Raw genomic sequence first — 16,620 nt, forward strand, 5'->3', positions numbered from 1 at the left:
GAGCATGGCGCTAATAATGCCAAGGCTGCGGGTTCGATCCCCGCATGGGACAGCTGCAAATTCCTGCATTGCAGAGGGTTGGACTAGATGACCCTCAGGGTCCCTTCCAACTCTACAATTCTACGATTCTGTGATTCTATACATCCCAAGCAGACAAAAGCACTGGAGGGAAATGTGGGGCAGGGCCCTGAGGAGTTTGGCCTGGGGATGCCCAAACTTTTTTCAAAGAGGGCCAGATTTGATGAAGTAAACATGCGTGAGGGCCAACCAAGGTTGTTGTGCTTTTTTTTTTTTAGGATTTTACCCCAGGACAGATACTGCCACAGGGGCCGGATTAGGCCCCCAAAACGGACTTTGGACATGCCTGGCCTAGGGAGTACAGTGGTACCTCGGGTTACAGACGCTTCAGGTTACAGACTCCGCTAACCCAGAAATAGTACCTCGGGTTAAGAACTTTGCTTCAGGATGAGAACAGAAATCGCGTGGCAGCAGCAGGAGGCCCCATTAGCTAAAGTGGTACCTCAGGTTAAGAACAGTTTCAGGTTAAGAACGGACCTCCAGAACGAATTACGTTCTTAACCCGAGGTACCACTGTATTTTGAGAGCCAAGCGGAGAGGTTTGCAGGGCCAATACACCTCAGGTTCCTCACCCCTCCTTTAATTAGTGCTGAAGATTGCCAACTTTCCCCCCTTGCCTCTGCTCCTGCGCCTGTGAGTGCCACTTGATCCGCTGGCTTTTGAAGTGATTCTGCTGATCGTCCTGCCGTGAAAAGCTTTGCTTTCAGGTTTCTGCACTTTGGGATGCTATTAAAGGCACAGCAGCAAGATGGGTCAGGGTTGTGTTTTTTTTTAAGCCTGCTGTCGACTCTAATTTCATTTAAAAGTGCTCCTCATGCGTTGCCTCATTATCCCTATGTACATTATTCTAACAGTTCTGTGAAGTAGTAGTTATTATCCCCATAATGCAGAAGGGAGCTGACGCCGATTTTGTGCAAGGCCGCCCAGTGAGAGAATGCACGAAGTCTGACCCAAAAAGAGAGAAACATGCATAAAAATTGAGCTCCAGGTAGCCAGGACAAAGGTTCTAGTCCTGATGAAGTTTCCACTGCAAGGGAGGGGAGAGGAGCACACTTTCTCTGTGGGTTGAGGGTGTGTATGTGTGTTTTGCTTCCTTTCCTTTCCTGATCGGCCTTGCGCAAGCTTCTGGCATGTGATGGGCAGAGCCGGGATGCCCTGTGCCATGAAAAGCCCCAGAGCGTCTGACGGCAGTGACGAATGACAGGGGTTGTCGCCTTCTTAAGCAGGAGGAAATTGAGCAGTTGGGTGCTTTGACTGGCAAGAAAAAGTGATGCAAGCACACACAAACACACATGCCTTCATTTGCTTCATTTCTCCCTGGCAGGCCAGTAAAAAGGTGCAGTCGCAGAGACCCAACACATAAGAACATAATCTATGTTGAGTCAGGCCAATGCCCCATCTCAGACGCGGGTGGCGCTGCGGTCTAAACCACCGAGCCTCTTGGACTTGCTGATTGGAAGGTCGGTGGTTCGAATCTCCAACATGGGGTGAGCTCCCGTTGCTCTGTCCCAGCTCCTGCCAACCTAGCAGTCTGAAAACATGCCAGTGCAAGTAGATAAATAGGTACCACTGCGGCAGGAAGGTAAACGGCGTTTCCGTGTGCTCTGGCTTCCATCACAGTGTTCAGTTGTGCCAGAAGCGATTTAGTCCTGCTGGCCACATGACCCGGAAATGCTGTCTGTGGACAAACTCCGGTTCCCTCAGCCTGAAAGCGAGATGAGCGCCGCAACCCCATAGTCGCCTTTGACTGGACTTAATCGTCCAGGGGTCCTTTACTTTTTTTACCCATCTCAGTCAGTATTGCCTGCCCTGACTGGCAGTGACTGTCCATGCTTTCAGGCATAAAGGTAAAGTTAAAGGGACCCCTGACCATTAGGTCCAATCATGGCCGACTCTGGGGTTGCGGCGCTCATCTCGCTTTATTGGCCGAGCATGACTAAGCCGCTTCTGGCGAACCAGAGCAGCGTGCGGAAACGCCGTTTACCTTCCCGCCGGAGCGGTACCTATTTATCTACTTGCACTTTGAGGTGCTTTTGAACTGCTAGGTTGGCAGGAGCTGGGACCGAGCAATGGGAGCTCACCCTGTTGCGGGGATTCAAACCGCCGACCTTCTGATTGGCAAGCCCTAGGCTCTGTGGTTTAACCCACAGCGCTACAGGCATGGACACCCCTATTTTCATCGGAGAAAAGTTGGAGGGTATGCTTTTTACCCAGACTCTGTAGAAAAGCCAAGTGTGTTTGTGTACGCATGTGCGGTTGGGCGGGTGGGAGAACAACTCAAAGGGTTGTTTGAACACTCTCTTGAAATCGTAAATGCGCCTACTGGCCAAAAAGGTCAGTGACCTTAGCTTAACCGCTGGACCTCATTCTTTATTTTTTTTCATAACAGGGGCCTGTAACCCAGAAACTTCCCATGCACCTCTGCACACGCACGCACACACACACACACAGAGAGAGAGAGAGAGAGAGAGAGAGAGAGAGAGAGAGAGAGAGACTCACACACTGTAGCCATCAGGCCTCGCTCTCTTCAAAGCACTGAGGAGAGATGAAAGGCAAAATCCCGGCATTCATCCCCTCTCAGGGCTGCCTTCACCCTTATGCTTAAAACATCAATTGTGTGCCGAAGAAAAGCTGCGCATTACAGGCCGTATGAATTATGCACGCTGAGCTCATTCGCCTCCATACATCTCTATTTTGCATAATTTATATCGCTCCTTGCTAACCGCGGCGAAAGGAAGGCAACCTGGCTAGCGGGAATCCTGATCTGCGCCTTCCGAGATTTCGGCAGCGATTCACCCCTACGCTTCCGAGTGTTCAGGGCTAGAAACTTGGCGGATAAATATTGATTGCTTGCAGCCATTTGTTGCGTCGCAAACAATTCAGGATGGGAGTGGCAGATATATATTTGTTGAAAACTATGATAGCTGAGATTCTCCTGGTGCCCGATGTGCCTGATTTTGCACAGGGCAGCTGTGCGGTGGATGACGTCAGTCTGAATGTTTTAGCTTTAGTTGTTTTGTTTGTGCTTTTGCTTGGCGTTTTATCTCGTGAGCCGCCCTGAGATCTTGCAGTGAGGACTGTGCATAAATCTAATAAGTAATAGAATAATAAATAACAGTGCAGCCCTCTCTAATCGATAGATTGCCATCCCTAGAACTAGACTTGGGTCATGGGGGAGCCTCTTATGTGTTCCCTCCCTGCTCTTTTCCCATGGGCAGGAATTCCAACTTGGAAGAATGCTTTGCCCTCATCCTTCCCCAAAAGTCCATTCCCTGAAACTGCAGCAGGATGGGTGCGGTGGGGGCACCAGGGGGGGGCAGAAACCGGGCTGCTTGCTTTCCCTCTGTGGTGTGAATCACAGTCCATTCAACCTTCCTATCTGCCAGTACAAACCCCCTGCAATTGCTAATCTGCAGCGTAGAATTAAGGTGCCACCTAGTGGTTGAAGATTGGAGAGTAAGAGAAATAATAATAATAATAAAAAACACGATGTAGAATCCCGGCCAGTTAAAGCCCTGTTCTGGGTTTACATGAAAACATAAAAAGGGCCTGATGGATCAGGCCTGCAGCCCATATAATCCAGCATCCTATTCTCACGTGGGATCACCCAGGGAAATCTGCAAGTTTGACCTGAGCCCAAGAGAGACCCTTCCCTCCTGCGATTTCCACTGGTATTCGGAAGCTTTGCTTCCTCTGGCTGTGGAAGCAGAGCACAGCCATTGTGGCCGGCAGCCACGGAGAGCCCTCTGCTCTGTGAGATGCAGGGCTGTGTGTTTATAAGAGCCACGAGACTCTTAATCTCAGGGCTGCATGTTCAAGGCCCACGTTGGCCAGAAAGATCCCTGCATTACAGAGGGTTGGACGCAATGACCCCCGTGCTTCCTTTGAACTCTACAATTCTACGGTCACAATTCAGCAGAAACAGTAACGGGTCTTGCGGCACCTTAAAGATTTAGACATGTATTGGGGGCATGGTGCTTTGCAGACTAGAATCCACGTCATCTACAGTGGTACCTCTGGATGCGAACGGGATCTGTTCCGGAGCCCCGTTCGTATCCTGAAGCGAACATAACACGCGACTGCGCATCTGCGTGTTGCGTTTTGCCGCTTCCGCGCATGCGTGTGACGTCATTTTGAGCGTCTGCGCATGTGCGAGCGGCGCACATTCCGTTACTTCTGGGTCGCCGCAGAGCGCAACCCGAAAATGCTCAACCTGAAGTGTATTCATCCCGAGGTATGACTGTATTGCATGAATTGTTATCTTTGGATGAGAGGAATATATACAGTGGTACCTTGGGTTAAGAACTTCGTTCTGGAGGTCTGTTCTTAACCTGAAACTGTTCTTAACCTGAAGCACCACTTTAGCTAATGGTTCTGTTCTCATCCCGAAGCAAAGTTTTTAACCCGAGGTACTATTTCTGGGTTAGCGGAATCTGTAACCTGAAGTGTATGTAACCTGAAGCGTATGTAACCCGAGGTACCACTGTATAGGCACATGGGCAGAGGTGGGGATCCTCTGGCTTTCCAGATGTTGCAGAGCTTCAGCTTCCTCGCAGGCTCAGTTTAGCGTAGCCCATGACCAGGAATGATGAGAGGGATGCAGGTTTCCCACCCCTGCCGCAGAGAGGTTGTAAACACTTAAATGCCATTACTGTAAATGGAAAAATTACAGGCCGGGAACTAAATTATGGCTTAAAACCTGTGCAAAATCAGCACGGTGACCATTTGCAGCATCAGTAATTGGAGACCACACATTCATCCTGGCATTTGTTGAGAGTTCCTTTTCTAGCCACAGTTGTTCAGAGGGGAGGCTTGGAAACAGGTGAGCCCCACCTGACCAGCTGAAATCTCAGAGCAGCAGTTGCTGAAAGAGACTTCCAATAACCAGAGGCCTTGCCTCATCCCCATGTTTGTAGGAAATTGTGAAAAGGAAAGAAAACCATGCTTGAAGAAAATGTTCCATTTAACATTTGTTAAAAAACCCGAGGCATTTTTGTTGGGGATTGTAGGGAAAGACCTGCCAAAAAAGCTGAAAAACATCTTCATGTATGCAACAACGGCCGCGAGAGTTCTGGTAGCACAAGGATGGAAGACTGAAGAAACCCCAACTAAAGAATCATGGCAAGAAAAAGTGATGGACTATGCAGAACTGGCAAAACTGACATACAAGCTACGGGACAAGGATAACTGTGACTTTAAAGATGAATGGGAACCCTTTACAAAGTATCTGAAGACGCAACGAAGCGAACTGGACTCCTTGGCTGGTTTTGAATAAACGTTCACAAACTTTTTATTGGTAATAATCAGCTAAATAGTTTGAGGATCTGTACAACTTTGTAACATGCAGAAAACAGCATTCTCAGAGAAACCAAAGACTGGAATGAAGTCGGGGGTGGGGGTGGGGTTTTGTGGGGGGGGAATGGGGGGGGGGAAACAAGGATGATATGTTTTTGTATAATATGTCTTGTTTTAATTTTGAATAAAAATAAAAAAAAACCCATGCAAATGCGCTCTCTCTCCTCTTTTTTTGCATAAGTTATACAGGTAGCTGAATTCGCCTTTTCCTGTTGCACAGTTTGGATTACCTTGGTGCAGGATTTATTTTTTTAAAAGAATGATTTTCACCTGTGAGATCTGCTTGGTGGAATTGGGTGACTCCAGGTACAGATGACAGTTGTGTGGCCATCACTCTCAGGCCTGCTTTTAAAATTGTGTTTTGGTGCCAGCTCCACGCAGACTTATCCTTTGACCTGGGAAGGAGCCCAGGAGGGGGGAAGCTGCAGCCCTCTTGATGTTGTTGGACTACAACTCCCATCATTCCTAAGAACATAAGAAGATCCCTGCTGGATCAGACCGGTGGCCTGACGGAATCTGGAGAGCTACAGCTTCTCTGCTCCTGGGTGCCACAGCGGTGGATTTTCTGAATGTTTGAGGGGGGTTTTGATGTCTTGCGTACGTCAGAAATGGGGAACTTGTAGCCTGCCACATTTTGCGGAACTACAACTTCCTTTACCTGTCATGGCTGGATGTAGATGAGTGGTGGGAGACACCAGCTGGGGATCCCCCAGGGGAAGAAGGCCCAGAGCCAGTTATTGAAGGCGGGATGGCAATGTCTGGTCAAAGGGTGCAGACTGGGAGGAGGAGCTGTCCGAAGCTGAAGAGGCAACAGGGTTTGGTTAGCAGGAAGAGACTGGGGCAGAGAGCAGTGCAGAATCAGAGGCAGGAGAGGAAGAGGGCCAAGAGACAGAGATGAGGCTGGCTGCTGGAGAATCCAGGGAGTCCCTCTGTCCTGCTTCAGCCAGTTCCCCTCCCGCCTGATCTCCCAGAACATGCAGAGAAAAGAAGAGGGCAGAGCAAAGAGAGACAAGACGATGGAGCCTTAGGCTGTTGGGGAAGGAACCAGGGAAAGGAACCTTGGAGAGGAGTGGGAAGGTAGGGACCTTTAGTCCTCAGAGCTGCCTCATTGGGGCAAGACCTACTGGGAAGAGTTGCTGGGATCATTCTTCTTCTTCTTCTTCTTTGGTGATCTCTCGTAACCGAGTAAGATTGTTTTCGATAAACACAGTTAAAACAGTGAGTCCGTAAGTGACTGTGGAGGCCAATTCTGGATCTACACGTCCTTCCACAGTGGGGACATAGGTTTCCGGGCGGAAGTTGATCACAGTGTGGATTTGCCAAGCGTTCCTTCCCCTTAGCTCGTTTCTCCCTTTCGTCCTGAGTTCAAGCGTCTTCAAAACCCACGACACCTTTGGTAAAGGCTGTTCTCCAGCTGGAGCACTCGCAGGCCAGTGTTTCCCAGTTGTCGGTGTTTATCCTACTTTTTTTTAGATTTGCCTTGAGAGAGTCTTTAAACCTCTTTTGTTGTTCTCCAGCATTATGCTTCCCATTTTTAAGTTCGGAGTAGAGTAGTTGCTTTGGGAGACGATCATCAGGCATCTGCACAACATGACCCTGCACTGCTTTGGTTTCTTTGAATAAAGAGTTAACTTCAATGACACTGGGTATTTTTTTTTCTGACATACGACTGACTCTGGCTCCAGACATCACCCCTGATCTTGTCCATGCCACCCAACAACACCTACAGGAACGAAGCGCCCCCACTCCTGAAGCAGCCTGATGCGCAACACATGTTCACATGGGCCTCTGATTCACAGCGTTGCTTTCTTTCTTTCTTTCTTTTGTCCAGATAAGCCCAACATGGAAGGGGCAGGCACCACAGGGGGGATCATTGGTGGCCTCATTGCGGCCATCGTGGCCGTGGCCGTGGTGGCCACCGGCATCCTGATCTGCCGCCAGCAGCAGAAGAACCGGATGGATCGCGAGGAGGACGAGTGAGTGGCTCAGTTTGCTCGGGGCTGAGGGCCAGGATCCAGATAGAGCGCAGGGGGGCTGGGAGATGGGCAACGGGGCATGGCAAGAAAGGGATAACCTCTCCTCCTCATCCTCCTGCCACGGTTGGTCTGGGTTCAGATTGGGCAGGTGAAGTGTCACTGGCGACTAACACCACAGGCTCGCACAACTCTAACTGAAACAAATGAAAATGGTTTAGTTCATTAATAACAACAACATTTATTTATTTATTTATTTAGACATACGTACATACATACCTACCCCACCCATCTGGCTGGGCTTCCCTGGCCACTCTGGGCAGCTTTCCTACAAAATATTAAAATACAGTAATCCATCAAACATTAAAAGCTTCCCTAAACAGGGCTGCCTTCAGATGTCTTCTAAAAGTTTGGTGGTTGTTGCTCTCTTTGACATCTGGTGGGAGGGCATTCCACAGGGCGGGTGCCACTACCAAGAAGGCCTTCTGCCTGGTTCCCTGTAACTTGGCTTCTCGCAGTGAGGCCCCAACAGAGAATCAATATGGTGGGTCTACAACGCAGGAACAGTGACCCAAATTTCTAGGGGATTGGCTCAGCCTTTGCCAACCTGGTGGCTTCCAGATGTTTTGCGGTCCAAAACATCTGGAAGCCACCACCATCTCCGATAGAGGTGTTGACAATAAAAAAAATAAACATGGAGGGAAAGAGAGTAACCTATGAAGATATTTTAGTGAAAACTGAGAATGGGTGGAGACTAAAACCATATGATAATATAAAATATGTGTTTACGGGATGGCTACAATATCACCAGGTGAAAATCAATAAAAAGCATTTGGAAAAAAAATCTGGAAGCCACCAGGTTGGCGATGGATGTAATTATTTATGCACTTTTCCGTCTGCATTGTTTGCCTAGGTCCTTTGCTATTCCTTTATCATAGGCCTACCGTTTTGATTCTCTATCGCAGGGGCTCTCTGGCCTGCCAGATGTTGTTGGACTTCAGTTGCCACCAGCCATTGACCATTGTCCAGCGCTGAGTGGGCTTTTTTGGGAGATGCAAGTCAGCAACATCTGGAAGACCAGAGACTGGGTGTCAACAAACCTTTTAAATCTGGCCTACCATCTTTTGAGTAGGTGGCCCTTTTCGCTGGCATCTCTTTACCCATTGGGGTGCAAATCTGAACTCAGATTAACACCCACTACCTAGAGCAGTGGCATTCAACCTTTCGGAGTCCATGGCTCCCTTGACCCACCTAAAGCACATTAAAGCACATTATCTCCAGCCAGCCAGGCCTGGTAGTCAGTGGTTTGGCAGTTTACATCCTCACCTGACCGTCTTCCTTCCTGCCGTCTTTGCAGCCAGGAAGGACCACCTGCCTACAAGCCGCCCCCACCCTGCCAATTGTCTGACGAAACAGAACCGGTAAGTATCTGTGGCTTGAAGTAGCCAGGATATGCTCCTGACACACGGGGTTATTTTTTCGGTCTCTTGGACTGGTTTTTTGGGGGACAAAATTATAACAGTGTCCCCATGCGAATTGCAGATCCCAGGTGATAACTTCTAGGGCAGAGCTGGGGCCCGGGACAAAAGTGGGAGGACCTGTACTAAAGGGAGATGGAGTCAAATCCTTCCCAGCTCAGCCGTCAAACTCACTGGGTGCCATTGGGCAAGGAAGGCCCTGTGTATTTGACCCTGGTGTTAATGATGGCTCACATTTCCCTGTATCTACAAATGGTCCTTCTCCACCCCCAGCCCTACCTGCCAACTGCATGAGGTACTTTAGGCTAATAGACACTGGCTGGCCCAACATAGACCGCCCCCCTCCTGCCCCCAAAGAGCTTCAGGGCGAAGTGGGGTGTGCTGCCTGGGACTGATAGGAATTGCAGCACAGAACCTCTGGAGGGTGCCCGGTTGTTGAAGACTGCCCAAAACGATGTCCTACCTACCTCGATGGCCTCTAGGCATCCTGAGCCACAGAAGCTGCCTTTGTAGCTGAAGTTGGCCAACGTCCCTCCCAGGTGTGGTGGGAAATGGCCAGAGAATGCAGGGAGCAGACCTTGCAGGGCTCAGCAGCAGCTACCTGGCAATGTCGTCCTTGGCGCTGGCCAAGCCACCCCTGCGCAGCCAAGACCCATCCGTCGCATGCTTAGCAATCATCAACCTACTAATTTCCAGGGCTGTTTGTACTCTGTGCTGAAAGAGGATGCTGTTAATCATCATCATCATCATCATCATCATCATCATCTCCCATCTGACTGGGTTAGAAGAATAATAATAATCCTTTAAGTGAGAAAAGCTGGGTTTTAATGTACCTGTTCACTGTTGAAGTGTGTGCAATATCTGTTGCTTTTTGCTTATTCCCTTCTGTTTCTGCTCTTCCTGGGGCCAGGCCAAGAGCTCAGTGGGGCAACGCATGTTCTCTCTGTCGCTGGAAGCCTTATTTACTCCCTCTGGCTGCTCTTGTGCTCAGATCCTGCTTCTGGGCTTCCCACCTGACTGGCCACGGTGGGAACAGGATGCTGGATTCAGTGGGCCTCTGACCTAACCCAGCAGGGCTTCTTAGGCTGTGATTTCAGCAGGCTTTGCCCACTCTCGGGCAAAGCTCTCTTTGCAAACCATAAGGCCTAGCAACTTGCTTTTTAGAAAATAAAAACTAGAACGCTGGGAGTCTCCAATGAACGTTGGCTCCCAGAGCAAATATCTGCGGTGCTTGCATGAAATGGCAGGATACGCATGCCCTGCCATGGCTGGCTGAGGACGAAGAGACGCCGGAGGCTTTGGTGAAGCTTTTGGGCAGGGTTGCTTGCAGCAGTTTCTTCCTGCAGCAGGTTAGGAGGTGGCTGGCTGAATCTTAAGAAGCCCTTCAGACAGGCAAAGGCGACCAGGGATGGATGGGGAGGGAACTTATTGCAATTCTGTGTGTGCTGGCGGCTCTCTCCCTCTCTGGCTGAGAGTATCCTGGAATTTATTCTGACTCTGGGAAGGGAGCTTTTTCTCTCTCTTGGCTTCCTCCGGCAGTTCAGGCTGCCCCCTCCCGTCTTCATCCCACATCTCTGGTTTATTCCAGGTCCCTACTCCCAGTGAGGCTGAGAGTATCCCGCTCAAAGCACCCTTTTATGAACCCAGCACCACAGACGATCTCTTTGGCGGGGTCGCTGCCACTGCAATGGAGGTGAGGGGGAGCCCGTGCCAAGGAGTTTTCTCTAGGGAAGAGCCCGCGTTGAGCACAAGGGGTGCAGTCAAGGAGACTGAGCCCTCTGAAACGGGATCCGCTCTGACACTCTGAGATTCAGCTTCTTGGGTTTGCCTTGGAGAGAAAACCTAGCCTGTTAAGTTGTGGGTGAACATATCAGACGACACAGCGATTCTTCAAACAGCTCTTGTTTATTCACAGGCCAGAACAGAACTGAACTGAAGGGTTCAGTCAGCCTGTTTATATAGAGCTCCAGTACAACGTAACTGTAACAATTTTCTAAAACTATCCAATCACTGAACGTCAATTTCGATCCCTTATTTGCATAACTATCTACAGTATCCCCCTGCTGGCCCAAGGTGAGAACTTCAGTACATAACATAGCCCATGCTGACCCCAGGGCCCCATGAGGAAGATCAGTATAACAAACACACACAACTCCCAGGATGTATCCTGCCCATCTGCGATCGTGCCTCTCAGAGCGTGGGATTTGGTTGTCGAGTGCACACCAGAGAATCCTGAGACTCATGGCTTCCTTTTTGTTTTTAAAGTCCTCAAAGTTTCTAGTCCTTATGGCTGCAAAACGTAGCAATTAATTTGCAAACTTGTGGGCAAGGCTTGGTGAGTTTTCTACAATATAGAAAGGGGGACCAAGCAAGATGAGTAGGGAGCAGAGGGCAAGGGGCTGCTTCAGCATCCCTCCTTTGCTACACACTTTTGCAGACACAAAAGCATTACACTGGCTATAATCTGAGGTTGTGCTTCTGGATTCTCAGCAGCATTGCTTAGGATCCTGGCGTTTGCCTCTTGGATTGCACGGTGCTTCATAGTGCTGGTCAAAACAGATCTGCCCTTCAAACTAGCTGCTCCCACAAACGGTGACCTGTGTTTCCAACACAATTGAGCTAGCTCCAGATATGTTTGTTTGCCAGGTACTCTTCAGAATCAAGAGGAACGTGGGTGGCGCTGTGGTCTAAACCACAGAGCCTAGGGCTTGCCGATCAGAAGGTCGGGGTAAGCTCCCGTTGTTTGGTCCCAGCTCCTGCCCACCTAGCAGTTCGAAAGCATGTCAAAGTGCAAGTAGATAAATAGGTACAGCTCCGGCAGGAAGGTAAACAGTGTTTCCGTGCACTGCTCTGATTTGCCAGAAGCGGCTTAGTCTTGCTGGCCATATGACCCGGAAGCTGTCTGCAGACAAACACCAGCTCCCTCGGCCTATAGAGCGAGATGAGCGCCGCAACCCCAGAGTCATCCGCAACTGGACCTGACGGTCAGGGGTGTCTTTATTTTACCTTCAGAATCAATATACTAATTCTGTGCACACCAACAGGCAACACAGAGGGCCGGCCCAACCATTGGGCAGTGTCAAATGTCCACCTCAGACAGCTGAATTGTGGTGTTTTGAAGGGGCCATGAACTGTTATATATTTTATTATTGTATTAAGTCCCAAAATACCTTGGTGAGCTTTGGAGACCTTGACTTGTGAGGGAGGGGCAGCATTTGTTGCTCTGCCTCAGGCAGCAAAATGTCTTAGGCCAGCCCTGATTACAAGAAAGAACAAGAAATAGGTGCCACATAGTCTGTGACACAAGTCCCTTGTGGCACGGCTCCTTAGGGGGCGTGTTTATCCAGCCCCCACAGCTTTAGCCAGGGCCCCCCTAGTCTGGGGCTGGGGCCTGGCCACGTTAGCTGAGCTCAGCACAGAGAGAGCATGCAATGTTGACCCCTGTGACTGGCAGCCAGGATGATGCCTCTGGGTTGGCCTGGCCTGGCCACCATCACACCATACATTTAAAGAGCTATGATACCACTTTAAACTGTCATGGCTTCCCCCAAAGAATTCTAGGAGCTGTAGTTTGTTAAGGGTCCTGAGAGTAGGAGACCCTTAGGAGACGCTTTTTCCAGTCACATATAGGCACTTCCCAGAGTTCCCTTTGCAGAGGGATTGATTGCCAAATCACCCTGGGAACTGCAGCTCTGGGAGGGGAATAGGGGGTCAGCTCAGCACCCTTAGTGAACTACAGCTCCCAGAATTCCATGGGGGAAGCCATGACATGGTTATCAGGCCCTGGCTTGGTCATCAGAGCAGCACGGTCTCCACTTCAGTCCAGATTTGGCTGCTCCCATCTCCAAGCCAAGCCTCCAGCTCCGGGAACCAAATTCAGAAACCTGGGTCCACCATCACAGCCTCCCACCCACCTCAGTGTAAACACTGTGGGATGCAACAAGGGATGTTGGGCGGGGGGGGGGGACAGCAGTTGCAGTTAAGTAAATACCAGTGGCGTAGCGTGGGTTGTCAGCACCCGGGGCAAGGCAAGTAATTTGCGCCCCCTAACCCGTGAATTTGCGCCCCCTAACCCGTGGATTTGCGCCCCCTAACCCATGGATTTGCCCTAACCCCAGATGTTGCGCCCGGTGCGGCCCGCCCCCCCTGCACCCCCCACGCTACGCCACTGGTAAATACCCCTCCCTCCAAACCACCAATCCATTCCTTCCCTCTGCAGGAGGCCCCACGATACCACGAGCTGCCGACGCTGGAAGAGCGAGAGGCGGCGGCAGACGCTGGCCCCAGCATGGAGGACGAGTATCTGGACCAGATCAACCCCATTTATGACGCGCTCTCCTTCGCAGCCACGGAGGAAGAGGCCGCCATGGCTCCCATGCCCACTGACAAGGCCTTTATCATGTCCAGGGCTATGTATGTCTGAGCCCTGAGGCTGGATTTCCACCCGAGGCCCGGAGATGAGGATGCTGTATCTCGCGCTGGTCCTGGAGAGATGCTGCTTCTTTTGACGCTATATCCTGTTAGATGCCCAGTGTGGTTCCCTTGAAAATCCTGGGTTTCTCGTGTGCCTTAGATGGGCAGGAGCACGTCCTGCTCCAAGCAGGCCTTCTCATTCCTTCTGTTCCTTCTCCAGCCAGGCCAGAGCTGTCCCACCATGCCAAACATACGTAGTGCCTTCATCTTTTGCCTTTTGAAATGGGCATGATGGCGGCTTATACCCTCCCAGCCTCCCCTAAAGTCTAGTGGGCCTTCCTGAGCCAAATTTCCCTGATCCTGAGCCATCTGGCTGTCGGACAAATGCTACATTTACAGTAGAATCCAGAGTCCTCAACCACTTCCCATGCATGGATACAGGGGCCAAGTACCTCTTGCAGCTTCTCCCCCCGTGGGGAGCTAGCTATTGACTCCTGCTGTTGACTCCTGCCAAAGCCAGTTGGAGGAGTGGATTTTATACCTCCTTAGGTACCCACCCCCCATTCTCTTGGTGCCCCTGTATTAACCTCTCCTGCCTAGATGCCTGGCACCTGGTAAAATGATGACTCTTGGGCTTTGCCACTTTGTATTGCAGATGGAGCTTGCCCGATTGCTCCCCGCCACCCCCAAAAGGGAAAAGAATCCTACGCATAGAAAACGGGCATGTTGGGAAGAAGTCTTGGCTAGACTCCCCCAGCATCTAGTTTTCTCTGGGTGGAGAGTTTTCCATGTGTGTTGGGGTGGGGGAGATTCAGTCGTGCAGTTCCGTCTGCACTCTGGAACAGAACACCACCAGACGAGAGCTTTTTCTCTCTAGACCAGACTCCGAGATACGATTGGATCTTCACATGACATGATCACACCTTGGTGAACGTTTAGGCTCCTTCCAGAAGGCACAAGAAATGCCTGCCAGGTGCCTGGCAACCACCACCACAGTGTTAGCCATCTTTGGGGTTTGACGTGCTAGATGCCTTGGCCACGGGGTGGGCAACTAGTCGCGGGTACTCCGCTTCTCATTGTGTCCTCGAAACAATCTTGGCATGCACTCCCAACTGTGCATGGCGTCTCCCACCAAGCACCCAAGAGTATTGCTTCCTCCTTGCCCAATTACACTGCCAGCCCCAGGGAGTTGGGGGTTCCCCATGTGAGTGAGTGCAAAAGATAGGGTGTATTGCTGTTGAAAGCTGAGCTCTCCTCCCCAAGCAACCATATGCACACACCCCAGGAGGTGTCAGCTGCAATAGAATACGCCTCGTAGCCTTCCTGCAGAGAGCCAAGGGTGAGTGGCATCTCCTTCTGCGGCGGTATTCAAGGGGTGGCTGGGCAGGTCTCTGCAATGACTGCTTTTTAAAAAGGCGCTAGGACATCCCTGCTTGGGCTGCCTCCCAACTGCAGTGTTGAAGATGCCAATTTAGCACTAGGACCAGGGATATGAGCTGTGACAGCCTTTTTAGCAAGGGGGTTGGAATGGGACGGACTTGCGCAGGTATCTCTCGTTGGGTCTGCAGCACATCATCAGGACTCGACCCCATGCCAAATCCTGGAACCTGAAGGGTGGCAAGGCAGCTTGTGCTGCCCCACTCGGCTCTGGCCAAAGGAGGGAAGTGCAGGGAGAACAGCAAGGAAGGATCTTCACATCAGGTGGGCAAAGTAGGTCATGTGGCAGCTCCCTATAAAAGCTGCCAGTCACAGGTTGCTGTTGCTGTGTTGCTGGCAAGAGGCCACTTTCGTCCACAAGCCCAAGTTTGGAGTGCTGTGCCTGATCTCGCCTGTTACCCCAACAAGGACCAGTTAGGCTGGCAGTGACTGTTGCAGTACAACGTCGCTGTGAAGCCTTCAGGTGTCTGCAGCACATCTGGCAGTCAATCAATCAATCAATCAATCAGTCAGTCAGTCAGTCAATCAACCTCCGATCTAGATTTAGTCACTGTCCAGAAGTTTGGTGGGGACCTTATGGGCCTTTAGTTGTTCTTGGCCTCCCAGCAGCTTCTACCAGCATTGCTAGCGCTAAGGGGTGGTGATGGGAGTTGTAGTCTGGCAATGCCTGGCGGTCCCCTGGTCTCCCAGCCCCACATAAGAGGATACACGGAGATCATTCCATGTTTCAGAGTTTCCACTTTTGAGTGGGGAGGTTGGTGCCACAAACTCCCACTGGCATGATTTTCCTATAGCTCAGGCTCCGGTTGCTACTTGAATTGTGAATCTGTTCCCCAAGAGCTCAGGAGCTGCCCGGGTTTCCGGGCTCCTGATCTGAAAATGTGAAGGGTTGTTTTGTAGGTTTGCTGTTTTTAGTTGTTGCCTTTTTGCCACTGCTGCTGTTTCCCCTGGGCGCAGGTACAGATTGGCGCTGCAGGATTTTTTATTGTGACTACAATTGTTTTTTACTACCTGTTCCTCTTGACTTCACTGATCTTAACACTAATGCCATGAATCTCAGGGTCTGAGGGAAGGAATGATTGAAACACAAGATGCCTTTTCCCCTCAATGCCCTTTTCGTGCCTTTGCTTGACGCTGAATGGACAGATCTCAGTGGGAACACAGATGGACTTTCTTCTTTTTTAAATAAACTTTTTATTAATGTTGTTTCTTAAAAATAAATGTTTTTCAAACCCTCGTAATGACAGCATCGTGCTTTGTGGGTGAGGAGGGCCCGAACAGTATCTGATTTGATATCTTGCAGTGGGCTAGGTGTCCTGGGGAGGGTTTGGAGACGTCCACTGATTTGACGCCTAGATAAATAAGGAGCCTTGGATCACACCCACAACATACATAGAAAGCATGAAGCTTCCTCACAAAGACTCGTGGGAAGTGCAGTTTGCTCAGGGTGCTGGGAATTGTAGCTCGGTGCAGGGTAAACTACAGTTCCCATGAATATATATATTGGGAGGAAGAAGCAATTTCTATATATATATATATATATATGGAATATATCAACATTCTGGGCGTTGGCCTGACTTTGAGGAAAGACGATGATTCTACAAGCCTCCCATGTGGGTAACTATGGAAACCTTCGGCGCGCGGAACTCAACGGCGCTCACGAAGATGGCGCCGCCCGTGGGGTTTTTCCCTTTAGTTCCTCCCACCTACCAAACTCTATGGTTTTTTGTGGGCCACTCTTGCCCCTTCAGCTCGTTGGCCACCTGACCTTGCTCCTGTTCTCCGCAGCTGACCTTGCTGGCTTAGCGGGGGTCGTTCCGCCTCTTCATTAAGAAAAGCAGCCAGTGACAAGGCGGCAGGGAACCCTATCCCCAGCACCGTTCGAA

The 16,620-nt window shown here is 50.4% G+C and overlaps 1 protein-coding gene and 1 long non-coding RNA gene across 3 annotated transcripts in view; one reads left to right on the plus strand and one right to left on the minus strand.

Moving 5' to 3' along the window:
* NECTIN2 (nectin cell adhesion molecule 2) overlaps window positions 1–15,975 on the plus strand; it is a 94,055-nt gene extending 78,080 nt beyond the window's left edge. The window contains exons 6-9 of one of the 2 annotated variants that reach the window (XM_083627485.1): window positions 7,265–7,409; window positions 8,764–8,827; window positions 10,473–10,577; window positions 13,104–15,975. In XM_083627485.1, coding sequence (XP_083483611.1) covers window positions 7,265–7,409; window positions 8,764–8,827; window positions 10,473–10,577; window positions 13,104–13,307 — 518 coding nt within the window. In that variant the 3' untranslated portion in view covers window positions 13,308–15,975. The remainder of the gene's footprint in view (window positions 1–7,264; window positions 7,410–8,763; window positions 8,828–10,472; window positions 10,578–13,103) is intronic. The other variant, XM_083627487.1, reaches the window with a different exon arrangement.
* On the minus strand, window positions 15,681–16,610 carry LOC310769255. Its single transcript, XR_014551579.1, has 2 exons — window positions 16,503–16,610; window positions 15,681–16,086 (listed from the first exon to the last, which is right to left on the minus strand). It is a non-coding gene; the product is annotated as an uncharacterized lncRNA (long non-coding RNA).
* Window positions 16,611–16,620: the final 10 nt, after the last annotated feature.

This window comes from Podarcis filfolensis, assembly GCF_964270895.1.
Source record: "Podarcis filfolensis genome assembly, chromosome: 8".
Classification (NCBI taxonomy): domain Eukaryota; kingdom Metazoa; phylum Chordata; class Lepidosauria; order Squamata; family Lacertidae; genus Podarcis; species Podarcis filfolensis.